This window comes from Desarmillaria tabescens (genome assembly GCF_030435595.1).
Source record: "Desarmillaria tabescens strain CCBAS 213 chromosome Unknown EV420scaffold_13, whole genome shotgun sequence".
In the NCBI taxonomy this organism is placed as follows: domain Eukaryota; kingdom Fungi; phylum Basidiomycota; class Agaricomycetes; order Agaricales; family Physalacriaceae; genus Desarmillaria; species Desarmillaria tabescens.
The window spans coordinates 750,732-776,907 of record NW_026848312.1 but is presented as its reverse complement, the minus strand read 5'-3'; the positions used below and the strand labels follow the sequence as shown (position 1 = coordinate 776,907).

The 26,176-nt window shown below is 45.0% G+C and overlaps 8 protein-coding genes across 8 annotated transcripts; 3 read left to right on the top strand and 5 right to left on the bottom strand.

Annotated features, from left to right (window-relative positions):
* Nucleotides 1–2,014: 2,014 nt before the first annotated feature.
* Nucleotides 2,015–2,837, bottom strand: EV420DRAFT_1673366 (uncharacterized protein; the record flags this gene model as incomplete). The annotated part of the gene is made up of 5 exons (XM_060479110.1): nucleotides 2,015–2,380; nucleotides 2,441–2,516; nucleotides 2,566–2,628; nucleotides 2,691–2,726; nucleotides 2,797–2,837. 5 exons carry the CDS (start codon nucleotides 2,835–2,837, stop codon nucleotides 2,015–2,017), a joined length of 582 nt encoding a protein of 193 aa, XP_060332333.1.
* A 1,820-nt stretch (nucleotides 2,838–4,657) lies between these two features.
* On the top strand, nucleotides 4,658–5,489 carry EV420DRAFT_1673365 (RTA1 like protein-domain-containing protein; the record flags this gene model as incomplete). Its single annotated transcript, XM_060479109.1, has 7 exons — nucleotides 4,658–4,673; nucleotides 4,735–4,839; nucleotides 4,890–5,034; nucleotides 5,084–5,196; nucleotides 5,249–5,271; nucleotides 5,324–5,401; nucleotides 5,457–5,489. 7 exons carry the CDS (start codon nucleotides 4,658–4,660, stop codon nucleotides 5,487–5,489), a joined length of 513 nt encoding a protein of 170 aa, XP_060332332.1.
* A 493-nt stretch (nucleotides 5,490–5,982) lies between these two features.
* Nucleotides 5,983–6,428, top strand: EV420DRAFT_1763121 (uncharacterized protein; the record flags this gene model as incomplete). The annotated part of the gene is made up of 3 exons (XM_060480728.1): nucleotides 5,983–6,047; nucleotides 6,097–6,167; nucleotides 6,222–6,428. The coding sequence occupies 3 exons, from the start codon at nucleotides 5,983–5,985 to the stop codon at nucleotides 6,371–6,373; spliced, it is 288 nt and encodes a 95-aa protein (XP_060332331.1). The 3' UTR covers nucleotides 6,374–6,428.
* Nucleotides 6,429–8,827: 2,399 nt separating this feature from the next.
* Nucleotides 8,828–9,187, bottom strand: EV420DRAFT_1478726 (uncharacterized protein; the record flags this gene model as incomplete). The annotated part of the gene is made up of 1 exon (XM_060469524.1): nucleotides 8,828–9,187. One exon carries the CDS (start codon nucleotides 9,185–9,187, stop codon nucleotides 8,828–8,830), a length of 360 nt encoding a protein of 119 aa, XP_060332330.1.
* A 7,235-nt stretch (nucleotides 9,188–16,422) lies between these two features.
* On the bottom strand, nucleotides 16,423–17,185 carry EV420DRAFT_1673358 (uncharacterized protein; the record flags this gene model as incomplete). The annotated part of the gene is made up of 5 exons (XM_060479108.1): nucleotides 17,016–17,185; nucleotides 16,913–16,961; nucleotides 16,706–16,862; nucleotides 16,512–16,654; nucleotides 16,423–16,456 (listed from the first exon to the last, which is right to left on the bottom strand). The coding sequence occupies exons 1-5, from the start codon at nucleotides 17,074–17,076 to the stop codon at nucleotides 16,423–16,425; spliced, it is 444 nt and encodes a 147-aa protein (XP_060332329.1). The 5' UTR covers nucleotides 17,077–17,185.
* Nucleotides 17,186–20,565: 3,380 nt separating this feature from the next.
* On the bottom strand, nucleotides 20,566–21,633 carry EV420DRAFT_1478724 (uncharacterized protein; the record flags this gene model as incomplete). Its single annotated transcript, XM_060469523.1, has 8 exons — nucleotides 20,566–20,657; nucleotides 20,679–20,733; nucleotides 20,797–20,811; nucleotides 20,864–20,964; nucleotides 21,017–21,069; nucleotides 21,227–21,270; nucleotides 21,308–21,455; nucleotides 21,503–21,633. The coding sequence occupies 8 exons, from the start codon at nucleotides 21,631–21,633 to the stop codon at nucleotides 20,566–20,568; spliced, it is 639 nt and encodes a 212-aa protein (XP_060332328.1).
* Nucleotides 21,634–23,752: 2,119 nt separating this feature from the next.
* On the bottom strand, nucleotides 23,753–24,157 carry EV420DRAFT_1641529 (uncharacterized protein; the record flags this gene model as incomplete). Its single annotated transcript, XM_060477249.1, has 2 exons — nucleotides 23,753–23,948; nucleotides 24,006–24,157. 2 exons carry the CDS (start codon nucleotides 24,155–24,157, stop codon nucleotides 23,753–23,755), a joined length of 348 nt encoding a protein of 115 aa, XP_060332327.1.
* Nucleotides 24,158–25,672: 1,515 nt separating this feature from the next.
* Nucleotides 25,673–25,822, top strand: EV420DRAFT_1240684 (uncharacterized protein; the record flags this gene model as incomplete). The annotated part of the gene is made up of 1 exon (XM_060466630.1): nucleotides 25,673–25,822. A coding segment is annotated over one exon (150 nt), but the record flags the coding sequence as incomplete, so codon positions are not given.
* Nucleotides 25,823–26,176: the final 354 nt, after the last annotated feature.

Genomic DNA, 26,176 nt, shown 5'->3' with positions numbered 1-26,176 from the left:
GATTTCCTCAGCCATGTCAGTCTTCCACAACGCCGTTGACTTCGTCTTATGCCCTTTGAGTTGCTCATCGATGCCGCGTGCCTCAGTTAAACATTCTGAAGGTACTGCATTGAATGGATATCTGACCAGAAAGTCGGATTTGAGTTCCTTGGCCGCGCGCTAGGCAGGACATAGTACTGGTTCTCAACTGGTTCTTCGATAAATTGATATAACACAAAGCAAAGATGCCGCCCTCGGTCGTGACGTCGGTATGGCCATTTGTCGACGACATAGGTGATGCTCAACATCAGCCTTTCGTCGTCGGGAGAAATAAAGTCACGATCTAGGTTCTAGAGGTGCATATGTCAATGGCAATGGATCCTGTATTGATACAGAGATTTACGAACTTTGGTCGCTCGCCAGGTAAGGTCCAGTCCCAAATTGTCGATGCACGCTCCGACCAGAGAATCGTCAGAATACACAAAAATGGAAGCGCCAGAAGCCATCAAAAGCTGTGCTAGATGAACAACCGTGAGGAACCAGAGAGTCGCAGCGTGAAGAAATGAAGGTTGAAGTCGTTCGTGGTGGTCGATGGCAAAGGTTGTTTGGCAACGTCAACAAACAAACACGCCTTCCCTACCTTCACCTTCACGCGTCTGTCGTGCAAGTCGCAACAATATTGTCTCGTAGACGTGTCTGCAAAATTTATCTGCAGCCATACGATGCCTACGAAGGGTCTGGAAGCTAGTTTGAGTGACGGTTCGGAGTGAGCAAACCTATTTCTTCCTTTCCTCGCTGTTCTTACGCTCAAATCTAGGCATCTTGGTGGTGACGGAATCTGTTTATCACTGTATGAGTGGCCGATGACCAGTTGACAGTGAGGCAGCTCGTGACTGGTATCCCTGACCCCTGCCTAATGCCATGATGGACAAATTCGGCCTGTAGCAGGCTGTTATATAGTCGGTCGGCCCTACTTGTTTTCGTTTCACTTTTGTTCATTGTCGAACAGTATGTCTGGGTAGCATACACCGCGAAGATATATGTGCACATACAATCGACCGGTAGTTCAGGATGGACGTTACTACCAAGGGTCGCAATCCTCTTCCTATACGCGCCACTGTCACCTCATTTTCAGTATAGAAATTTACATGCTAGGTCGTTGCCAGTTGGCTCTGTGCAATCAAATCTCGATATCTCACTATTGCGTGAAGCTGTATCTACTTCTCCTGTCCTAGGAAGCACTAGACTCATTGTATCTCCCTTGTTTCACTGCAGCGAGGTAACGAGATTCCGTCGCTTCTCGAAAATTTCCGCTGGCAGCTCAAATAGATTCAGGCTTGCCGGCGGATATGACAGCATACGGACGAAGGGACGGCTCTAAGCTGTCACTTGCTCCAGACAAATATATACGGCTACTCCTCGAGATACATGTAATGCTCAGCTGCGAAACAGGCTATTGAAATGATATCAAAAAGCTAACTCATGATAGCCAGTAAGCAAGCCCATCGTTTCTTCTCTTATGCCATCTTGAGTGATGAAAGGAGCCTTCGTTATTGTTGTATGAACGGACATGTGGTCCCATGGCAATACCGCCTCTAGAAGGGCTGGCAACACGCTGCACCGGCTCAGTCTAAAGGTGCCTTATATTCCGAAGGGTGGGTCCCACTGGTGGTAGCCATTGACGTCTCTAAGATGGTCCAGCCCGCCCTGCCGTTCTTCACAGCCTTCTCCTCTCATCCATCATTGGATGGTATAGCTAGGTACCACCTAATGTGTGGACTGATCTGATCGTCTCCGGCATGGGTATCCTAAGTATCGCCTCGTGGCTCAAAGAAGGATGTGGTTACTGACGAAGGTTAGTTAGATTTATTCTATTTGGCACTAATAGTAGTACGAGACTGAAATCAATGTACGATCCCACTGTAGCATGGACGGTACTGTCTATATTCCTATGGAAACAAATAATATAAGAATTACACATACTAAACGATACAATTAATGAGATCCCATCTAAAACAAAGATGAGGCTGCGTCATCAACCAATCTCATACGGAGGTAATGGCGTCGCCAGTGGCAGGGAAGAGCGGAAAGGATCTGAATTATCACTCCTACGGGCGGAGTGGTAAGAGGGTGGTAGAGAGCCACCATGAACGAAACCCATCTGCTCGTCTGTGTGCCCGAGTTGTTGTCGTAGCTGCACCATCTCTTCTTCATTTGCATTTCGAGAAGACTGAGATAGTCTCCTCTGAAGGGAAGACGACTCAGATGTGAGAGATTCGATGGTCATGGTGGATTCGCGCATGGTGCGTGCGGAGGGAGGTGATGATTGCGATATGAGGGGAAGGATTGGATTGGATACAACAGTCTCTAGACCAATCTCATCAGTATTGTTACGTGCCGGCTTTCAATACTTTTCTGTTCGCCAGAGGACAAAAATCAGGGCAACTTCAATGGCAATAACCAAAGTTAAAGATCCGATGATGATGGTAACAATCACCGTTGGAGACATCTTATGAGAGTAGGCAGTAGCTTCTGAACTGGACATGATTGTGTGAGAAAACATGGCTTCGATTGTGTTTAACTTACTCTGCAGTAGCAGCAAGGGTGTTCGGGATCTCAATGCCTCTGCTATTTGTTGAAGTAGATGATCTATAAAACATTTGTCACTTATTAGTCGCTGAGGTTAAGACGGACAGGACGGTTGATCTTACGGTATAAATGTGAATGTAGGTGTAAACGCTGTATATCTATGAAAGAGTGTGGTTTCGTTGGTCAGTACTGAAGAGTTATGACTGAAAGGGTGAGGGTGACACTTACGACGATGTAATAATCTGACTACTCTGAGTCTTTTCATCCATTCCGCATAGATTGACTAAGCACACGAGGAGGTCCGAGAAGACGATAGCGTGAAGGATAGTATGAATCAGGTCACTGAAGAGTGTGGCGAGACAAACTGAGTTGGCCTACAAGCAAAGGAGGCGGTTGCTAGGGCCTAAAATGGCCCCATGCGACTGAATGTTTATACAGAACAACTAGACAGAATTGGTGAGGGGGGTTCAATGATGAGGGTAAATGCTTCGCCGATCAGGAAGAGGTTACTGACTAGCCAGATAGTCCAAAAGGGGACTCGTCGATTGTGGATCTGTAAGACCGAAAGACAGTCATAGTAATAATCTGCATCTTATACCAGGCATAGCCATCCCATAACACATACAATAGGAGCCAGTGCATAATAAGATGTACCGAAACAAATTATTGAGGCAGGAGTCGTGAAGGACCCAGATGTCATGATATGATCGTTGAATCGAAACCGAATGCTGTTTGAAGGTAAGCGCTCTCCTTTTTCAGAATGATATACACAGCACAAGAAACTTATCATTCGCATGCATTTTTTTCGCCAATGATACCAACCCGAAGTCATCACAGTGATGGGGACTACGATGCAGATAAGCAAGGCGATCCACCATTTAGATAAGTACTACACTGCTTCTGAGTCATTTCCCTATATGATATGCACACTGATATGTGTGACGAAAACATTGACAACATCGTACAGAGTGGAAAGCATTAACTGAGGGATTGATATTCAGAACGGTGTCGGAAAAGGAAGGGATGGGGCACGTAGTCGTTAACTCGAACGACGATTCTTGAAGAGACGAGGAAGAGTACATGCACGTGCCTGGGATCCACGAAACCCGGACCGGCCTCAGCACTTTTTTTCCCCCGGATTTCAAAATCGATTCCATTCGCAACTCTCGCTTTGTCATTTCAAGTTGCCACCTCCAGGGCTGGATGAATTCGGCTATCATGCCAACCTTGGGCAGAAGCTATGGCGAAGTATTCCAAAGCTGCGAACCGAAGGCCAACAAATTTGAAGCTTTTTGTAAAGACAAGACCTCGAACTTACGGTGTCCTGATCTGACGAACAAGCTCCTCATTGCGGAGAGCGCCGTATGGCCCGACGAGAGCAACGCCGCGACATCACTTGTCACTCAGAAGAAGTCCGGATGATAAGGTGAAGTGTAGAGGCCTTTCAAGCTCTATCTTCGTAAGGACAAGATCATATTGACTCTACTGCGCATTCTGGGTGTGGTTTCAGGCTTGTCGCTCTACCAGATCCTTTCTCAGTATTCACGCAATATTTGGGCATTTCCGAAACAGACTTGCATGACTTTCATGATGATACATCTGTTGCTGCTGCGGTCCTTATACTCTGGCATATTTACTCGATGGTACAAGGCGGTGTGGCAGTATCAATGCTTTCAATCCGCAGTCACGACCCTAGATTGCCAATATCTCACCAACGTTCAATGTTCATTGTTGAAGAATTAAAACTTGGTCTTTTAGAACTAAAGCCAACGCTTTGAACTCCGGTCTAACGGGATATCTCTGGAGCTACGATACGTCTGTAAAGCTATGCAAAGCCTGCTGGTCTGAGGAATCACATACCATTTCAATGAACAACACGACATGCGGGCAGGATACCCTGCCAATGGACTGTTTTTCAGATGTACGCGAAGGAGGCGATACATGACCTCCTAGCTGTGGATATCATGAAACCTCGAGGGAAGGGTATGTTGACTCATTCTTAAAGCGCGTCGACCAACAGCTTTTCTTCATTGTATTTCTTCGTCTTCACTGTCTAATACTCCAGAAACTGGCATTCATTTCTCCGGTCATGTCTCTAGATTACGGTGCGTGATTTTTCCCACATCCTTGTCTCAGCATTGATTGACACCTCCATGTTCGATCCAGTTAAAGTGCTTGCTCAGATGGAAGCAAACAACAATGATTTATATGGGTATGTGCCCACCAAGGGCGTCACACTCATGTTTATCATCCTATTCGGTATTTCTACCTGTGAGTGCAAGACCTGGGTATTGGTACAGATTGATATTTATTTTCTCCAGTGACGCATACCTTCCAAGGCATGTACTTCCACATGTGGTGGACCATTCCAACTATCCTTCTCGGTGGGAGCTTGGAGATACTGGGATGGAGTGCACGCTTTTGGTCGAGCATCTCTCCGCGTCTCGATACGCCGTTTACTATTCAGTGTGTGCAACCCTTTCTTTAACCTGGCTGATGTTGATCATTAACACAGAATAACGTCCACTATCATCGGACCAACGCCTCTCGTCGCTGCAAATTTCATCATCACGGGTGCGATTATTCGTATTCTGGGGCCTTCCTACAGTAGACTGAGTCCGAGAGCATGTAAGTCCGAGTATTATGTTTCCACTTGTCCTATCGCTCACATGTAAGCTAGATTCCAGGATATTCGTCAGCTGCGTGAGTATTTTGCAGGACCATCAGCATTATCACTGATGCTATCTTGTTCTAGGATATCCTTTCCCTCTTTACGCAAGCTACAGGAGGAAGTATGGCGTCGTCAAATGACGATCTTAATATGGTCAAAATTGTGAGGCTAACAAATTCTTCTCTGTTGTGTAAGCCACTAACTCTGATCGACTTAGATCGTGTTAGGGTCGCTACTCGCACTTCGGTAGACGACGATCCAACAAGTCAAAGGCGACGAAAGTCGATGGGACAGATAGTCACAAAGGACGGAGTTCGATGTTAGGTAGAATAAACCTTAGCCGAAGCTGGGATTCAAACCAGCTGAGGCTCTACTTAAATACACAATGCGTAGACTAAAAATAGTACTGTGAGAATGTCCGATCAGAACCGCAGCATAGAGTAAGCCTGAATACGTAAGAAAAAGGAAAAGAAAAGAATAAACCGTAACATGTTGATACGGATCTGACGTTCTCGGTGATGTAGGGAAGCGACGTGATGCTTGGAGGTATTGCCTTCCAACTGGGTAAGCTTAGAGAGCTGTTTCGTGAGCGTTGTTAACCTATCACAGCCGTCATCGTATTCTACGCCATTTTGGGCTGCGAGTTCCTTCTCAGGTACAAGTACGACCGCCCTTTCATCCGGCGCAGGAATCGGAACCCCTCCTCGACAACCCTTTCATCGCCAAACATCGAATGAGGAGTCATGGACAAAGGATTGAAGTACATGATTCGCGCTTTGGTCTTCAACACTGTTTGCCTCATTGTTCGGTATGTGAGACCGTCGTGTATTTGATTACTCCCTACAATGTTTTTTCAGGGCGATTTATCGGACTATTGAACTCGCAGATGGGTGGGATGGAAAGGTCATCCACACGCAAGCCTACTTCAGTACTTATTCAATTACTCATTTTCTTCAACCGTGGCTGATCAACTAACTAATAGACATTTTCGACGGTGCTATGGTTATCTTGGCCATCTACACCTTAAACTTTGCCCATCCCGGGTACCTGATTGGAAGAGGAATGGGTAGAGACCGGGCCATTGAAGACCAGAAAAGCGAGAGCGCTATTGAGCTTGGTACAGCGACGAACTAGATTCAGAGGTAAATGAATATTCATAGCGCGTAAAGCGGTGGACGCTCAGAGCAGCTATATACAGCTGAAGGGTGAATAGATCAAACAAACGAATTTACCCCACCTAAGTGCAGGACTAAGCAATCGTTCTAGGTCGAGTTAACGCCGGTTCAAGACCAGAGGTGTGACAGAGGGCTCCAGGGCCGGCCGGACTGCAGCTGGGGTTTTGCTCATGCTTGTTGGTGTTATTCTTCTACAGACACCACCATCATAATAATGGGTCATGATACCGCTGAACAGCCGCTTAGTGGCTCCGCAAAACTGCTCAGTACTGAGATTTTCTGGCGCAAGCATGCTGCGTGGCTGAAAGAGTGTGGCTATGAGCTACGGCCTCGCCTTTGACCTGGTTGGGTTCCATCATGGATAGGCATAAAGAAGGACCCGTATGACTGCGAGGATGGTCACTGCATATCGGTGGGAGCACAAGAATTCCTGGTTACGTATATACTCATTTTCTGTTAGCATAGTGCCGTATTTATCAATGCCAAGGACATATCAACTGGGCAGGTCATGGCAATGAAGAGAATCAAGCACGAAAACAGTCCAAACGAGTTGGCCATTGGAAACCCTAAACCCCGCACAATGCAGAGAATAAGACCAACTTTTCAATGAAACCGTACACCTCGAGCTCAAGCTCAAGCATAAAATAAAACTCGTCTTGTCCTATCAACTCATCCAGATCATGCGATCCGCCCAAGACAAAATAGCCCAGTCTAAAAACTATCGACAGTAGCGATCTCTTCTTTGCCCACTGGCAGCAACACTCGAGGACCTCAAGCTAGGAATCCATGAAACGTTTGGTGGAGACTCTGGTACGTTCCGTGGATGCGTCGTCTACGCCTAGTATATTTATTTTGTTTCAGAGGCATACCAGCATCTGCTTCTGGAAGAACAACTGCCCTGTCATCAGTAATTATGCTCCCTGCTGTGTCCTTGACGTTGAACTAGGCTGACTGACGTGCTGATCTTTCATCTGCTCTCGTCCACGTTCTTCTGGCTTGGGATCCTCTCTCCATTTCTGCTGTGGTCTCTACTTTGGGCAAAGGATCTACCTTGAAAGCTTGACCGTCGGTACGTCTTAACAAACCCGTCGCAGATACTCGTTGTCTGATGCGTTTGTTTTAACAGTATTTTTCTACATCATTCTATGTATACCTACTGTCTTGTGTACCCCATCATGTCATGGTGAAATGTATGTGAATTGACTCGGAGAACATTCTGGTTCTTGTATGGACAAGGTTCATCGGCGCGAAGGTCCATTTTCATCTACACTCAGTCCTCAACACAACCCTCTTCACAGACGAAAATCCAAGACATGAACCGGTCTTTTAGTTTGGGTAATGAACTTACCGGGTGTGTAGCTGCGTGATTACAATCCTGTCTGTTTCGCCTTACTTCATTCTGGTCAAGACGGCGAGGTTACGCCTAAATAAACCACTTCTCCAGTACCGCAGTAACCACGTCGCTCTTCTCACTAACCTGCTTGTACTTCTGGTGCCCAGCCTTCAGTTTCAACCTCAATACCTCACTCCCAAGAAACCTTGTACCCAGCAAGACCCTTCAACCTGTTTGCCTGCCGTCTTCTCCTACAGTTTCTGAGCTGTCTCTTAGGTGTACTTGACTTTACCTTCCAATTCCTGTGCTTGAATCTTTTGCTGAGAAGCCCCCCTGCAGCTGCGCAATGCGGTTTGTCGATACATCGTAGCACTGTTTGATTCTGTTCCTTTTGTCCGAGAGACTACAGTCGCCTCTGAAGTAACCCATACTTGTATTAACCCATACTCTGCTGTAACCCATAGGTTTTGTCATCCACTGACCTCGTTTGCAGGTAAAATGAGTACATAACCCATAACTTTGCTATAACCCATAACCCATAGCTCTTTCCTGAAAATCCCTCTGTATAGCCACATACTCAGCCAATAATTTGGGTCAGATGGCTCAATTGTTAGCATTTTGTGTTGAATTTTGGGTTGTTGCGGGTTCAAACCTTGCTGTTTGCATTGTTTTTGGGCAAGCGCAGACTGGTGCGTGCGGAGAAATATGATTTACGGCTCGATTCTTGCCGCTCCCTCGACTCCTGCAGCCATGCCTGACCCTATTACTAACGTCGAGAAGGATGTTGAGGTGATGACAGCGCATAACGAGGAGGAAGCTGAAGAGATGAGCGATGCTGATGTGAATCAATGCCAGTGTATCAATCTAGTTCCCTCCTGTAAAGGGTCCCTGAAGGCTGTTGCAACTCTTCAACAACATGTTAGCAACCTGGACGACCCTTATGCCCACCAGCTTGAAAGAATTCTGGCCTCGACAGGTTGGGAGAGGCTCATTCATTGAAGGATACCAAAATTACAATGTGTTTTACTTCAAACTAGGTCTAGAATACCATTTACGTGTAGTAGAGGCCTTTGAGACCCTTCAGAGACACCTTACAACGACCTCTGCTAGAACCCATACTCTGTAGTAACCTGCCGCTCCTTTGCTTACAGCTGAAGCTCGAGGTGCTTGATGAGGTTCAAGTCCCAGTTGTCCTCTTCCAGCTCCACGGTCAACATGTGCCCTTTTCACAAGGATCTTTAAGAAATCATGAACTACCGGGGAAGAAACCTTAACGGGTTCCAAATCCCAGTTCAAGCTCTTTATATCGGACAAGTGCTTGTGGTAATGGTACTGGTGTGGTATATCAAGTAGCACCATGGCTTCCCAATGAACATCCCTGATGTGTCTTCTGGCATCGGCTTGTTGCAGGGAATCCATTTCAATGATGATACTGCACATGGTGTGGAGCCACTCCTTGTGGTTTGTTGGAAAACGGGGTATCGGTTCGTTCCCAGTGTCACATGCATGGTAGCAAGCCAATAGTATTGCGCTTGGCTGAGCTCTGCAAACACATGAGGATCTATGCTACAGTACCTACTTTTATACTAAATGTACTTTTACTAGAACTTTCCACACTTTTCCTCAGACTTCTTCCTTAATAAGCAGACTCAGCATGATGCTGGATTGCCAAATCCCAACATGGTTTCTACTATGCTGTAATGGACTCGGGAACTCTTTGATGTAATGACACGCAATTTAGTTATCTCCAGAGCATAGGAAAACACTTTATCATGCACCTCTGCCCAGATTTCGTGTTCTGCAGGTGAACAAGTCTCACGTTTCACATAACCTTGTCCGTTTTCTCCTGCTATCCATCATGCTGTTTGGGGTTCAGTCCAGCATGGTCACTGTGTGAGGTCTAGACATGATGTTCCATATGCAGAAGTGGATATTGAATGTATCTGATGGGGGTGTTGTGGAATATTGATGATCCTGTGGCTGTGTGAGCTGGCACGATGTCCAGTTAGCCCGAGTTTTGCTGAGTAAAGGTTTACTAAGAGAAAGAAAGTACTAGAAGATACAAAATGGTATTTAAGTAGCTAGATTTCGTAGTATTCTGTACTCGTTTGCCTTCTAAGCAAACATTAACTACTCGCTAGGCAAACATGCCTGAGCACACAGTGTGTGTGTTATCCAACAGGTGGCATCCTTGAGAGGCCTTCATAGAGAAAGGTTGGTTGGAAAGGAGAGAGATGTGATTTGTCTCTTTGTTTATGTAGTGGTCAGCCCGGGCCCAGTAATCAAGTCGAGTAATCATTTGAATGTTCCCCTTTCATCAAATAAACTCATCTTGGAAAGCTTCAGTAGTGAAAGATCATATGTTGTCCTACAAGATATGATGATTGGGTGATATCAGGATTTGAACCATGTGCAGACTAGTACACACTAATATAGTCCTGGCAGTCTCTGAAGCGACTATCATTCACCGTGTAATGTAAAACCCTCACCCTTAAAGGTAGCTGAGAGCCCACAAAGTGTATGACCCCCGGTGAACCAGGAAAATATAGGACCTCGACTCCTCCCTCAGGCAAACTGAATTCAAAGTGCTGAATCAGGTTAGCTAGGATTGTTTGGATTTCCATGATATTGCATTTTTGAAGATCAGCTGGATTGAAACTAGACTGGAATGATGAGGTACATACACAAATCGCCACCTATGAGAGAAGGAAGAGCATCAGCAACGGAACAAGATGAAATAGAATTGATTAATAATTACCTGATGCATGAACGAGATCCACCACCTGAGGGTCACATAAGTGAAAGAAAAAAGTACCGAAGCATGACTCACTAAATGACATCCTAGCATCCCACCTAAGTCCTCCTAAGAGCACGCACAAAGTCAAGATCTCACTCACAGATTAGTGTACACACCAAGCGAGACTGGCAGAGTCTTGTCAAGAAACTGGCCAGGGTTCCACTCTTCCACATTGTCTCCCCAGAGAGATGGCAGACTAGAAAAAGTTGGCATCACATTTACATTGAAGTGATGTGGGAAGAGCGTACTGGTTGTATAGGTAAGCGGAACAAACGAGCATCTGCTCCTTGGGTATGGCAAGCGTTTTACCTCCTGAAAGAGGGAGGACATCATCATGAGGAGCGGTACATATCAAGGAGTGCACAATTGGGTGTAGACGGAGAGCCTCCTGTTATGAGAGGTTGTCAGCCTAAGCACCTATACCGATAACACGAATGTCAGAACTAAGGTATGGTAAGTAAGATAAAGGCGTGAACAATAAGAAAATGAATAACTAACCTCCTCAGTCCATGGGCAATGTGGAAACGACTGAGGAGTAAGAAAGGAAGGTACAAGCTATATAAGTGTCCGGGATGATTATATGATAAAGATGTGATCAACGCGATGTGTCTGTGCATGATGGTCATCCGAATAAGTATCCCCTACTCCCAACACACCCCCATTCGGCTGACCATCATCTCTTGACCAGACCAAGAAAAAGGCAATGTTTCAAGTGAAGCGGAGGAGAAAGAGGTTTCGTGAGAACATCGGCTGTCATCTTGAGGGTGGGTATCCAGTGAGTGTGGAAATTTTCGGTCCGGAGGTGTTTGTGGATGAAGTGGTACCTAATATCAATGTGTTTCATGCGAGCAGTGGAGCTATAAGAAGAAGCGACTTCAAGTGATGCTTGGTTGTCAGAACCAATAGGGAAAGGTCTTGGTATGGGTAGAGTTTGCAGACGCAGGAACATCCTCATCCAGAGTAACTCCTTGAGAACATGAGTCAAGCCCATGTACTCCGATTCCGTCGAGGATAGTGAGACCGATTTTTGCTTAACACTCGACCATGCCACCAGTCCTCCATATAGAAAGATGCCATAGCCCGTTATGCTTTTCCAATCCTTTTCGTCTGAAGCCCAATCCGCGTCCACCAATGCTAAGTCTGATCTGACCACCGCGTCCGGTCCCACTTTCTCCTGTAGATAGACACCCCCATACTCAATAGCCTAATCTTGAGTAGCATTGAGATAACAGAGCACTCCCTTGGCTGCTGCCAGTAGATTTTGAGTAGGTCACGTGTTATATTGGCCTAGAGCCATAGCAGTATAAGCAAGGTCAGGTCATGTAGTGACTGCCAGATATATGAAGGATCCCATTAAGCTTTGATAGAGAAGTTGTATGTCGTTGTCAGGAACATCAGGTAGCGCGTTTTTGGCAAGAGGTGTGACTTTATCAAGTTTCGTATGAAGGGGAACATTTGAGTGTGTGCATTGAGACATATTATTTGCGGAGAGTAGGTCCATGACAAAACTTTTCTGCGATAGCCATATTTTTCTTGCTTTGCGATCCCGCTCGATATGAATGCCTAAGAACATTGATGCAGGGCCTAAGTCCTTGATCGAGAATCTTTTGTTTAGTTCTGTGATCAGCCACGAGTATAGTGTCAGGGAGTTGGTAGCGGAGAGACCATCGTCGACGTGAATCAGTATAATTAGGAAAAGATCAGAGCTGTCTGTCAGCATAGGGACTATGGGATGGGGCTTAGATGCCGACCAACGAGCCATGAACACTGCTTCGTCCACCAGGCAAGAGATAAAGCCAAGACTTTTGAGAACGGACGAAAACTCTCGAAACCACTCATGAGGGGATTGCTTTAGGCCGTAGATAGCTTTCTGGAGACGTTGGAAGGATTTGGGATCAGGGAGAGAAAAACCTGGGACTTGACGTATGTATACTTCTTGCTGTAGAGGCATGTTAAGAAAAGCTGTATGCACGTCGAAGGTGTATAGTTCCAGGTCTTCTTTCACCACATACGCCAGTACAATCTGTATGCTCGTCATCTTTGCCACAGGCGCGTACGTGTTACCACAGTCATCTGGATGTTGCATATGACCTTGAGCCACTATGCGAGCTTTTGCCACCTTCGACTCATTTGAATCCTTCCAGATGAACACCCACCTCAATCCAATCGCCTTCTTGCCCTTCAGCAATATGGGTACAGGTTCTGGATCAAAAACACCTTTCTCTGCCATAGCTGTCCTCTCAGTTTCCATTGCGACGATCCACTTTGAACTGTCAGGCCTTGCCATCACCTCCTGGTAGGTAATCGGAGCCTTAGTAAGATCCCATGTCTGCGGAGCAGAAGAACGATAAGGTAGTTGCTGTGCCAGGAAGACCGTCGGATTCGACGTAATGACCAAAGTATCCAAGGAACCTATAGAGAAGTAATTTTCTGGCGGATCAATCTTGTGAGCAACCAAGAGAGCTGAGGCATCCTGCGCTGCTTTCGCTGCTGCTGTTTGATGTCGACATTGCAACTGAGTCTCTGTAAGCTGTAGTTGATTCTTCCAGGTGAGACCTTTTTCTGTCAGGTTCTGTGGTCACCGTTTATGCGATTCTTCATCGGATCCCATTGTTGCTTCTACATTTGATGAGACCTGCTCCTCGTCAGTGACCTCGTTAACCATCTGCTCTGACATCTTCTTCTTTGTACTCAGCTTCCCTGGTGTCTCTTCATCAAACTCGACATCCCTCGAAAAATGGTACTTTCCCTTTAAGTCCCTAATCCACCAACCTATCCTATCTTCTTTGTATCTCACAAATATCCCTTCAAACATTTTTACTCCCCCTTTTGTACGTTTCTCCTTGGGTATTGTCACCCAACAATGGCACCCCCAGACGCGCAGATGTGAGAGGTCAGGTTTCTTTGAGTACATGAGTTCATATGGCGTTGTCCCTTTTGGAATCGATGAGTTTGGTAGACGCATGTAGAGGTAGGCTGTAGTTAGGATTGTGTCTGCAAGAAAAGAAGCTGGTAGTCCTGAGTGAGCCAGTAATGCTAGAGATCTATCCTCAATGGTTCGAATAAAGCATTCAATCTTTCCATTCTGCTGGTGAGCATAAGGTACGCAGAGTTGCCGACGGATACCGCGTTTTCGAAGATACTCCCCCATCTCACCTTCGGTGAGCTCAGGTGCATTATCCGAGCGTAAAAACATGACAGGCCGCCCTGATATCTGCTTCCACTTCGCCACAGTCTCCTCAAAGCATCTGAATGCTTCATTCTTGCGCTTAAGCATGTGAACCTCGGCCGCCATTGTCTTATCCTCCAGCATCGCAAAGAAGTATCTTGCGCCTTGAGGAGATGCAGTCGGAAACGGGCCACAGGTAGCTACATGAATGAGATCGCAGATGTTCTCCGCTGTATGACCGTGATGTTCATAGGGTTTTTGTGGGTGTTTGCCGATGAGACAGGATGGACACACGAGTTTAGTGTTAGGGCCATGATAAATAACCCCAGTAACTGCGTTCCCTGTAATGACTTTGGTGGTGAGGTCTTGTCCAGGGTGACCAAGCTGACAATGCCAAATATGTCATGTTGGTTTAGTCTTCTTGAATGGTGCTGGCATTGCCATCGTGCAAGTTGGATCTTCTGATGGGCTTACAGAGGGATCTACAGGCGGTTCAAGGATTTCGCAATCCAAAAAGGTAAGATGTCCTAGAACCTTCACAGAGAATTTATGACCGGCAAATTTAGGATGATCCTTCGGGAAGTGAATTGTCATCCAATTCTTGCCAAAAATCAAGAACATGTTGCGTTCCATAAGAGCTCCCACTGAAATCAGGTTCATCGGTACACTAGGTGCATGTAGACAGTCCAGCAGTCTCATAGTGATGGAGACACCATTTGTACAATGAACACGAACACGAATCTCACCACGAGCTTCGGTGCTGAGGACACCGCAGTTCACAGTCTTCACGTCAACAGCCAAATCAGACTGGTATGTCCAGAAATAGCGTTTCTCTTTGAAAATGTGGGCAGTGCACCCAGAATCCAGTAATGACTTCACTGCCTGAGTGAGGAGGGCAAACTCGGCTTCCTTCATCACATCAAGATACCAGGTGGATGCAGAGTCCATAGGTCTTATCAGAGTCACACTCGTGCAAATGAAAAGGTCCTCATTGTTATAGTTATCGACAGTACAGGTGGAGTCTGGTAGTTCGCTAATTGTTGCATAACTCTCTTCTTCAGTCACCGGCACCTCTGCATCGCTAGAGGTAGTCGGTTCTGCAGTCGTATCTGCATAATTTGCTCGTGGAGTAGAATAGGACTTGTCTGGAGGTCTGGGATTTGTGCGGGGAGGAGGACATCCAGTGGATGAAATGTCATTAGCCTTCTGTTTAGATGGGTCATGCTGTTCGGTAGTGTGACTTTGTTGACCACAGATGTCACATTTCTTTCGGAGGGTACGAGATGAGGGTTTAGAAAGATGCCATTGAGTATCCAGGTCCAGTACACGATCCATCAACGAGTCGAAGTACGTGAAATCAATGGCATCCACCACCTGACCACAATCGTGAGTGACTTCTTGATGGATTGGAAGATACCAACCACCATCTTTGGGTAGGTTTTTCACCAGGTTCAACGCCACGTCAAAGTAAATGATCGGGTATCATTCAGCCCTCAACGAAAGAATCGTCGAACGCCAGTGCTGTATGAACCTGGACACGTTCCTCATATCCACTGTGTACGTGTGTAATGCCTCTTGAGCTGCATGTGCTTGCACTGGTTGACCCAGGCCAAAATGCTTCCTCAAAATACCCAATAGGGTGCACGCAGTGAATTCTCGTTCGGTGCCCCCATGATCATCGACCATGGGAAGCACCGCAGAAACATCAGCCGACAGTCATGAGGTCAGGATATGAATCATGACCGCATCTTTACGATGCCACACCACAAAGGTGTCCCATTCTTGGGGAGACAGATCCGGTGATAACACGGGGGGGTAAGAAGGGCGACGCATAGGGTTGATCACCACTACACCCGGCATCAGTTCCTCGATGATGTGAGGTAGTACCCCATTGATATCCGCCAGTGACTTGATGCCACGAACCCATAATCCCCAGGTCGTCCGCCCCATCAGTTCCGGAATTGAGGTCATGGATGGGGTGGAAACAGATGAAGATGGAGAAGAATATGTAAAGTAATTATAGGTATTATGTATTGGCTGACTGTTATTCTGCAAATTAAGAAAAGGATTATTACTGTTACTGGCGTTCTGTTGCTGTTGTTGTTGTGTATGTATAGACAGTTGCTGGTGCTGAGAAATATTTGACGGTACACTACTAGGGTAAGGATTCAAGTTCAGTGCGGAGAGAGACGGTTGTAAGAAAGGATTAAATGACGAAGACATAACAAAAGAAGAAGAGGGAAATGGAGATGGCATAGATGGAGCTGCACATCCTGGGAACGACGGAGGCAGAACGACAGGTGGATACAGATTCGGCCACAAACGATGCGAGTGTTGAAACGACAAATTCGAGGAAGCTGACATCGATGAACCCAGAGATGGTTGTGACACGTGTGGCAAGTGTGAAGGAGAAGGAACAGAAGGGGCAGGAAACCAGAACCCGTCAGGAGCCACCGACGGTCATTGACCTGGGCCAGAAGACGAAGGAAACATGGATATATGTGCTTAAGAAAGAACGATATTGAAGGTTGAGGAATGGCAGGATGCAGGAATGGTCGTCTATGGCAGCCTAAGCGAGAGGAAGTGTCGTCTGTCGCTGTGTCCACGAGAAGGCAATAAAAACCAGAAAGGCGAGTCGCGAGCCAAAAGAAAAATCCCGTGTCGTATCACCGGTAGGTCAGGCTGAGATACAACCCATAACCTGTCAGCCTAAGCACCTATACCGATAACACGAATGTCAGAACTAAGGTATGGTAAGTAAGATAAAGGCGTGAACAATAAGAAAATGAATAACTAACCTCCTCAGTCCACGGGCAATGTGGAAATGACTGAGGAGTAAGAAAGGAAGGTACAAGCTATATAAGTGTCCGGGATGATTATATGATAAAGATGTGATCAACACGATGTGTCCGTGCATGATGGTCATCTGAATAAGTATCCCCTACTCCCAACAGAGGTCAACATGGGTATTCAACGTAGCTACTAAGCTCACTTTGATGATTGCATTCAAGAATGGCATCGAGTCATAGTCGTTTGACTGTTTGAGCTCTGCATGAATTATGGACTGATGTTCAGGATGTACAGCAAGTTTGTATAACAACCAGGATAGGCTAGTGCTCGACGACTCGTACCCGCCAACAACGAAGGTCCTGGAACACAAAATTTTGAATGAAGGGTAAGTAAGACTATGACTACGAACATTAGCTGCACCTCAATTTCATCATCTTGCATTTTTCCTACTGAGTGAACTGTCATGTAGTCATGTTCATAGGCATATTATCAGATGGGACCAATAAATTTACCTAGGAGATTAATGATGTCTTTGTCTTCACCTGGTATCTGTACCTCATTATGGCTAGCCATGACCTCTCACACGGTTTTCTTGGCAACATTTCCTATGCTGGAAAGTAAACGAATCTCTTGGGTAGAAATTAGCTGTAAGAGTCCTAGGACTGAATCTGGAAGCATTCGGTGATGTGCTCAGTAACGGTGAGTGACAAAAGGCTAGTGAATGGATATGAACACCACAACACCAAAACCCTCTACTACTCTACACTAATCACCAATATTATTGAGTTCAGGTGTTTCGAGTACGATAGAAGCACTCTGCAGACTTCAACAAATCAGGGAAAGGTTGTTTAAAGATGTATATTTGGTACTAGTGAGCTACACAAGATGTAATACTTGCACTAGCGGGGTTTTAAGACACGATTGGATGAATAGTGACTTGGGTTGAGCAACTGTGCCTGGTCTAACTCTGATACTTTGAAACTAGTGGCACTCTGGGCCAAATACTGGGTCTCACAAGTGGTCTACACTTGACTAGCGGCACCCTAGGCTCGACTAGTGGCACTCTTGGCCTAAGAACAAATACTTTAACTCCAAGAAAATACTTTAACTAACTTCGAAATGCTCTGAGTCACTCCAGGATGGAATAGTAACTTTAAGACACTTCAATCCGTTCAATACTATAGGTGACTAAGCGACTAGTAGACACTTCGTTGAGGTTAAGCACAAAAGCCTTTAATTGGGGCACTAGAATACAGACTAGTAGGTCACAATTGTGGGGATGGCTTGCCTGCCTGCGAGGCCGCCCCTTCTACTACTTATATACTACAGAGACAGGTACAGAATAAATATAAATAGATTCTTTAGGGGTAATATTGGTAAGGATGTCTTGGCTAGTCACGAATTATGGTGAATAATCATGCAATAGTCGGCCTAGCCTGTTCTTTCTGTCGGATAGCGGGTCGAGGGACTCCGCTATTGGGTTGTTTCTGCACCCTTTGCCCAGCGGTGCTCCACTAGTGACACGGCTATATGAATAGTTGGATAACCATGCCTGTAGCAACTGCTTGATCATGATCGGGGCACAGCCCAGCTATACTAGTGCCGATCGTATGAGATCTGTATCACACTAGCCGGATCTGGGCAAAGGGTTATGCCTTTACTGGTTCATTTCTAAGTCCTTTCAGAAGTGCTCGCATGACTAGTCATCCTGACTTAGGTGTTCATGCCCAGATCGGTCCACTAGCGACTGAATAGTCGAGATCTGTGTGGGTTCTTACTTCTTGTTTGGGTGCTAGCAGCTGTATTCTTTACTAGTGACCGTATTTTACTAAGTCATACTAGCTTTGGAGGTGCTAGTCTGGTCGGCTGGTAGGGCTGACCCACTAGTGGTATCATTCCTAAGTCTTGACTCGACTAGTAGCATGCTAACTTGACTATCAGTCCGAAGTCTCAACTATAGCCCTTGATATATGACTAGTATAGGATAGACATGCAATAGTATTGTTATAAAATCGCAAAATCTAGGTGTGAATGCGTAGATGGCATATCATCGGATCAGAGCTAAAAGAACAAATTCTAGTGCCATTGTATTGGATTGTGAAGCAGTTCTGAAGTCTGATGTTAGATGCAGTAACCATTGAGATAAAGAAACAGATCTTACAAAAGATGCTTCATTGCTTGCCCTAGCTCCGTTGTTTGACCATCAAGCGAACTGAAATCATACCGGAAAGAGGCTTTGGGATTTCATATTAAGTGAAAGAGAGAGTAGGGGAAATGACTGGCACTCACCTAACCCAATTACATCTAGGGCAGCCTTGCTTATCCAATCAAGAATATTGATGGTTTCACCTGTACCAGTCACAGTTCTCTTGATCCCATTGTTGTGACTGCAGCCTATTTACATGTGTAATTTTGCAATCTAACATGTTTTACACACATACTGAGATATAGTGAGCAAGTGGACTAAAACTATGCGTCGACACTAATGCTACGTGGTGCAATGATATGGAATATAACTTATGGCATAAGAAGCAACAGGATTCTAAACAGGACTTAGTCACAGCACTGTACTTGACAGGCATGCATGATGAGAAGGCCAAACCCTATACCCAATGCCTTAGGCTCTAACTTACAAGCACACTCACGGGAGCTAGATAAAACCTTGAAGATTGCAGTGACACTGAGAGTACGTAGTGTGCTTGCTAACTGTGATGTGTTGTACCTGAAAATCCAGGGAAATACTTAAGCGAGATGACAGATATCACCGGCATGAACTTGGATAATGGGCTTTGGCCAAAGTCTGCAAGCCTGCATCCCATTGTTCTGAGTCCCATTGTTAGAAGACTCACTTGTTGCCATGTCTATGAGAAGCCTCTGTGAATCCAAGAAAGAAGTCTTGAACGACATATGCCAGGACTGATAGTTCTGTGCGCCTAGACCTGTCAGTCGCTAGAGAACAAGCCTGCAGGTGTCAGGAGAGCACCTCTTGGCATGTGTTTAGTGAGCTCACTATAGAAATGAGACTAAAACTGGGAAGTCCGACTCGGATGCTCAGTAAGGCAGTGGTGGCAATGTGCTACACATGTAGGAGTCTGGGTACTGCACGATGTTTGTAATTCTAATTCCCCTGTAGTATAAGTAGGCTGGTTACAGTAGGTAGAAAGTAAGTTTCGAGCCTCTGAGTTCCTGTGCCTGCATTGAAGGCGGTACTGTAACAAAGGATCAGTTTGTGACTTCGAGCTTTGCATAGAATTAGCAAGCTCACTCAGAGAAATATGAGATACCCTTTTGATAAGACTTTTGAGAACTTAGTCAGAGTGAATACGAATCAGTGAAGCTGTTTCTGTTCTGTTAAGTGTGATAAGTCTGTTCAGAGAATGTGTTGAAGTGGAAATCTGAGTTCTGTTCTGTTCTGTTCTGTTCTGTTTCAGTCTGTTCCGTGTCAGTTCTGTTCGAAGTTCCATTTCTGAATCTGTTTCCAAGCGCTTCTGAAGTGTTCTTGAGTCGAGATAACCTGCTAGAGTTAGTTGGAGAACTCCTACATACAGTTGTGTAGCAAGTGGGCTAAGTCAGTGCTTGCCTGTGGTGTTCTTTTAGCGAGCTCACTATTGTTTCAGCATGTATTGCCTCTGTTTCTGTCGGGATCAGTGTCCCTTGTGTATTTTAACTCAAATCTGCCTTGAAGGTTGCATCGTGCCAGTGAACGACCTTCCTGTAAAAGTTCCTAGACTTAGGGATTCATTAGAGAAAGCTTAGCTTCGCTAAGAGCGCTGAGAATAAGAGAAACTCTTCGAGATATTGAAGTATAGTCGGATCACATTAGGAATAATCACTCCCCCTAGAACTTACGAGGGTGATTGTAGTTTGTGTAGTTGTGTGAGTGTGTGTGTGGGTTTTTGAGGTTCACCCTTTTAGCCTGCTCACTATTCCACAGGTGCCCACAGCCAGCCTCTTCACCATTCACAAGCTATAATCGCTGAAAGCTTCTGAACATTCCCACATTTATTGATGGGCAGATGCACCTACCTTGTCAGAGCATTGCTGAAAGATAATCTCGTATTTTCAGAGCTGCATAAGAGAGAATGCCAGATTCAGGATCTTGTGTTGGTGGTGGTGAGTTTCATCTGAATGTGCTAGGTGTCTTTGTGTGCAAACTGAACACAATGAGCACTCACTAACAACAGTGGAAAGCCCCTGGCCAATGAAGAGATTCAGGATGAAGGTGGTGTTCTTCAATTTTGGATAAGGTCATGACTTGTGGAAAATATGTTTGAAAGCCTTGAGGTCACACACTACCAGGACGTCTTGCTGAAAAATTGTTGAGTTAACTTTGACCATGAGAGATAGAATGCTTGATTACCCCCAAACAGCCCCCAACATGATAAAGCATGCCATATTCCCTACGCCACTTCGTTTCGAGATCACCAGCATTAGCTTGATTGTGGAGAACGCATTCGTGGCCTGATGGGTATCGAGTATGAGCCCATGTTTGTACCAAAGTATGATCATTTACCTAGCTGGAAAGAGGCCAATGGTGGTCCCTTGATGTACTTGACTGATGGACATCTGAACCATCAATAAAGCAGAGAGCTTATGAGGAGCAATGTGATGACAAGAGTTAATGCGACCATGTGAAGAAAGAACTGCGGCTCTTAGATTCAGTGATATATTTCCAGCTTTAAATAAGATGCTGCTATAATTTGACAATTGAATGAAGGTTCACCCAGCAAAAAGACCTCCCTGAGCTAAGCCTTGGAGTTCTGAATCCTATATGTATATATAGGTATTTGGTCTTTATACCAACCTGGATGCCCTTTTTTGATTGTCCAACATGGGAATTGCCATCTGATTCTCCCTGGGCTATCCATGGGAAATTTTCGTCAACATTCATCATTTTCATGGGATTTCTTTGCCTTTTTCTTTCCTGTGCTTCTGCTGTCGTCTTATTCAACCTGCCTATTCGTCTCGTTTGCCTTTCACGCTCTTGTATTATAGTTACATTGTTTTGTCTTCTATCCCCCTCCGACCCTTCACCCATTTCCTGTCTTTTTTATTGCTTGCCTCTTCATGTTCATCCTCTTCCATAAAATATATCTTGCACTTAAAACCTCGACTCCCTTGTCCTTCCATTGTTGCTTTGCCTCCTGGAGATGCTGCCTTCACTCTGACTGCTGCCTTTTTCTTTGTGTGGACAGAGTAGGTGCACGTTGAAGAGGCTGGCTGTGGGCACCTGTGGAATAGTGAGCAGGCTAAAAGGGTGAACCTCAAAAACCCACACACACACTCACACAACTACACAAACTACAATCACCCTCGTAAGTTCTAGGGGGAGTGATTATTCCTAATGTGATCCGACTATACTTCAATATCTCGAAGAGTTTCTCTTATTCTCAGCGCTCTTAGCGAAGCTAAGCTTTCTCTAATGAATCCCTAAGTCTAGGAACTTTTACAGGAAGGTCGTTCACTGGCACGATGCAACCTTCAAGGCAGATTTGAGTTAAAATACACAAGGGACACTGATCCCGACAGAAACAGAGGCAATACATGCTGAAACAATAGTGAGCTCGCTAAAAGAACACCACAGGCAAGCACTGACTTAGCCCACTTGCTACACAACTGTATGTAGGAGTTCTCCAACTAACTCTAGCAGGTTATCTCGACTCAAGAACACTTCAGAAGCGCTTGGAAACAGATTCAGAAATGGAACTTCGAACAGAACTGACACGGAACAGACTGAAACAGAACAGAACAGAACAGAACAGAACTCAGATTTCCACTTCAACACATTCTCTGAACAGACTTATCACACTTAACAGAACAGAAACAGCTTCACTGATTCGTATTCACTCTGACTAAGTTCTCAAAAGTCTTATCAAAAGGGTATCTCATATTTCTCTGAGTGAGCTTGCTAATTCTATGCAAAGCTCGAAGTCACAAACTGATCCTTTGTTACAGTACCGCCTTCAATGCAGGCACAGGAACTCAGAGGCTCGAAACTTACTTTCTACCTACTGTAACCAGCCTACTTATACTACAGGGGAATTAGAATTACAAACATCGTGCAGTACCCAGACTCCTACATGTGTAGCACATTGCCACCACTGCCTTACTGAGCATCCGAGTCGGACTTCCCAGTTTTAGTCTCATTTCTATAGTGAGCTCACTAAACACATGCCAAGAGGTGCTCTCCTGACACCTGCAGGCTTGTTCTCTAGCGACTGACAGGTCTAGGCGCACAGAACTATCAGTCCTGGCATATGTCGTTCAAGACTTCTTTCTTGGATTCACAGAGGCTTCTCATAGACATGGCAACAAGTGAGTCTTCTAACAATGGGACTCAGAACAATGGGATGCAGGCTTGCAGACTTTGGCCAAAGCCCATTATCCAAGTTCATGCCGGTGATATCTGTCATCTCGCTTAAGTATTTCCCTGGATTTTCAGGTACAACACATCACAGTTAGCAAGCACACTACGTACTCTCAGTGTCACTGCAATCTTCAAGGTTTTATCTAGCTCCCGTGAGTGTGCTTGTAAGTTAGAGCCTAAGGCATTGGGTATAGGGTTTGGCCTTCTCATCATGCATGCCTGTCAAGTACAGTGCTGTGACTAAGTCCTGTTTAGAATCCTGTTGCTTCTTATGCCATAAGTTATATTCCATATCATTGCACCACGTAGCATTAGTGTCGACGCATAGTTTTAGTCCACTTGCTCACTATATCTCAGTATGTGTGTAAAACATGTTAGATTGCAAAATTACACATGTAAATAGGCTGCAGTCACAACAACGTGTTCCGTTTTTTGTAATAAATTTGGTGATGCAAGTGGTATAAGTGATTAACATTATGATGGCTGACTGTTAAATAACTTGTCACTTACCTGTGTGAAGTCGCTGTCTATAGGAGCCACTGCCCTCAGGATTGGCTTGATACAGTGCATCCTCTTTTTCCCTCTTATGACAGCCAATGTGACTTGTACCTCAACTATGTTGCCTGCCCTGAACAGCTGCAGTTTTGCTCAGATGTATCTGTGTTATGTGACATCGTTCAGTTGTTCGCATCACCTCCATGTTTGCTTTTCTCACCTTCTTTTGCCTCCATCATCTACATTGCTCCTGAAGTAGCATACTACATTCTCTTCAGTGTGAACCAAGCCTGGTCATATGAGTTGCTGCAGTGCTCCATTGGGATCTACTTCCTTTGATATCAGCATTACCTCCTCGCTTTCTCCCTCTATAATTCTCCTGAAGTATCAGTTGGTAGACTCCATTGCGTCGAAACTGTGGTATGTGGTTGGTCTCCATTGTTTTAGCGCCTCTTGCTTGAACTCCCTTTCTGCCGTCAGGCTCACCTCTTTCGGTTCCTCCATTGCCTCCTCAAAATATCTTGACCCTAATCCCGTAATTGTTATTTTTTGCGATAGCATGCTTGGCTTGTCTGATAATGACCTTGACCTTATCAGTGACTGAACCCTTCTGCTTTTAATCTGACCAACTTGTACTCACTTTGGAACTTTGAACAGGGGGGGTAGGTCTAGGCTGCATATGATCCCATTAGCGGTGAATACTACCTCTTTGGCCTCCTTCCCTTCATTTGTACTCTTGAGTATGTGCCATACATGACCCGTTCCATCATCTTCGAGTGATACTTTCTGCATGGACCAGTTCTGTGTGTTTTAGTTCGTATTGAATACCTGTTTTATGGTATGTATTGTTGATACCTTGGTTATTGCACAAAGATGGTACTCATTTTTTTGGGTGCTTTCTGCCATGTATATTTCCAGTGCTTCTCCTTATTTTCTGTATCAGAAACATTGTAATCCTTGGAAATGTATGCACGTACTTGCTTTATCCATGTCGTAGAATTCATTCATTCTACAAGTCTTTTTGTCAGGTTTGGATTGTTCTCTGGTTACAGTTACGAGTGACCACGCTTGGTTGCGACTTGAACTGTCCCATTCAGATCTTCATTTTCGCCTTTCACCTGTGCACCATTGGCGTGATCATTCATGTGTGTAAAGAAGAACCGGTTCGTCTTTGTGGGTCAAATTTTCGTGCTTCTCTGTCTGTCAGTACATATCATGTGATTGATTACACATCCACATCACATGTTTGTGCAAAGGTATCATTTTTATTTTTGGCAACCTGTCCTCTTGATCACCCACTGTGTGTCCCTTCTTAATGGGCCATTCGATTGTGAGGATGGATATCCTCACCCCATGTCTTTTTTGCCCTATTGTGCTTTATTATCCTCGTGCTCATCATTTCTGTACTTTCTCTCAATATGCCTCCTCGTCCTATGTAGCAAACATTCCTGTTTGCTGCCCTTCTCCACTGTTAATAATTGTTCCTTTTCTTTTGTGACTAGACGTTCTTGCAAAATAAAAGAGAGGTCCCCCTCAGTAGAACTTCTCAATGCTGTTGAAGTTGCACCTCCTGTCAACAAGGTTCCTGAAACAACTCTGTCCCCTCGTAAAAAGGTCAAGCCTATGCCTGTTGGAAGGTCTGCCACCCTCAATAGGTGTGGTCTACTTCTTCTTCCTTGGTATGCGTGCTGATGATATTGAAGGCCTGTTTGATTGTCTATTCAGAGTGCTCACTCTGCGGGGTACGTCCTGTCTTTGACTGTCTGCTTTCTTGTATGAATTTCGATCCTCTGCACTAGTAGCAATGTTTGTTCCACTCATTCTTATTGTGCTCCCAAAGAATTGTTGCCACCGGTGTCTATTACGTGCATGGTTATATTTGTTGGATTTGTGTCATATGCTGACTTTCGTATACATTGCATTGAACAGTTCTCACCAGAGTAGGTCATTCACTCCTGTACAATGTGCTTCCATGTCTATTGGTGATGTTTCTGGCGATGAGATAGACTCTGTTGTGGCAAGGTTGGATGTCGATGCCGATATGCCTGATGCTGTTCGCAATTGTGTATCAGATATTATTCCTGTGGCATCACTCCTTTGAGAACGCAGATTAAGCAAACTATATCACAGTATTTGTCTTTGACTCAGCAATATCCATCAAGAATAACATGTACCAAATGTGGATCCTCCATGCGCAAAATAGAGCATTATCACATATCCCCTGATATAATTCCTGTGTACATTGAAGGATCGTCTACCACACTGGACATTTATTTTACGTTGAATGTAAACAGAGAAGATGTGGGTTACATGTTAGCCAGTGTCATATATTTTGGAAATGCACATTTTACAGCCAGGTTTATAGATAACATGGGAAATGTATGGTTTAACAATGGTTATGTCAATGGGAGAAAATTGATCCTAGAAGGTGAAATGATTCACATCGACTTTTCAATTTCACCTGATGAGAGGGAGCCTGTGATGGCAACATACAGGAAAAACTGACTACATTCCACATTGTAAAACAACATGGACAAGGGGGACATACTTGGTACAGGACTCGGATAATGCCACTCGAGTGCAATGGCCATCAAATGCTAGTTCATATTGACTGAACATTCCATAAGACAAGAAGAATAGTAACCGTCCCCCTCAGAACTAAGACTCTAGGCTACTGCACTGTTATAATGGATGGAAGATAGAAGATTATGGTTGTTGCTCTGTTGAATCCTCAGCACATGTCATATCTGGTTACAACCTTGATGCAGTCGCATCGGGAAGACAAGCTGCCTCAAACGCTTCACAATGAGA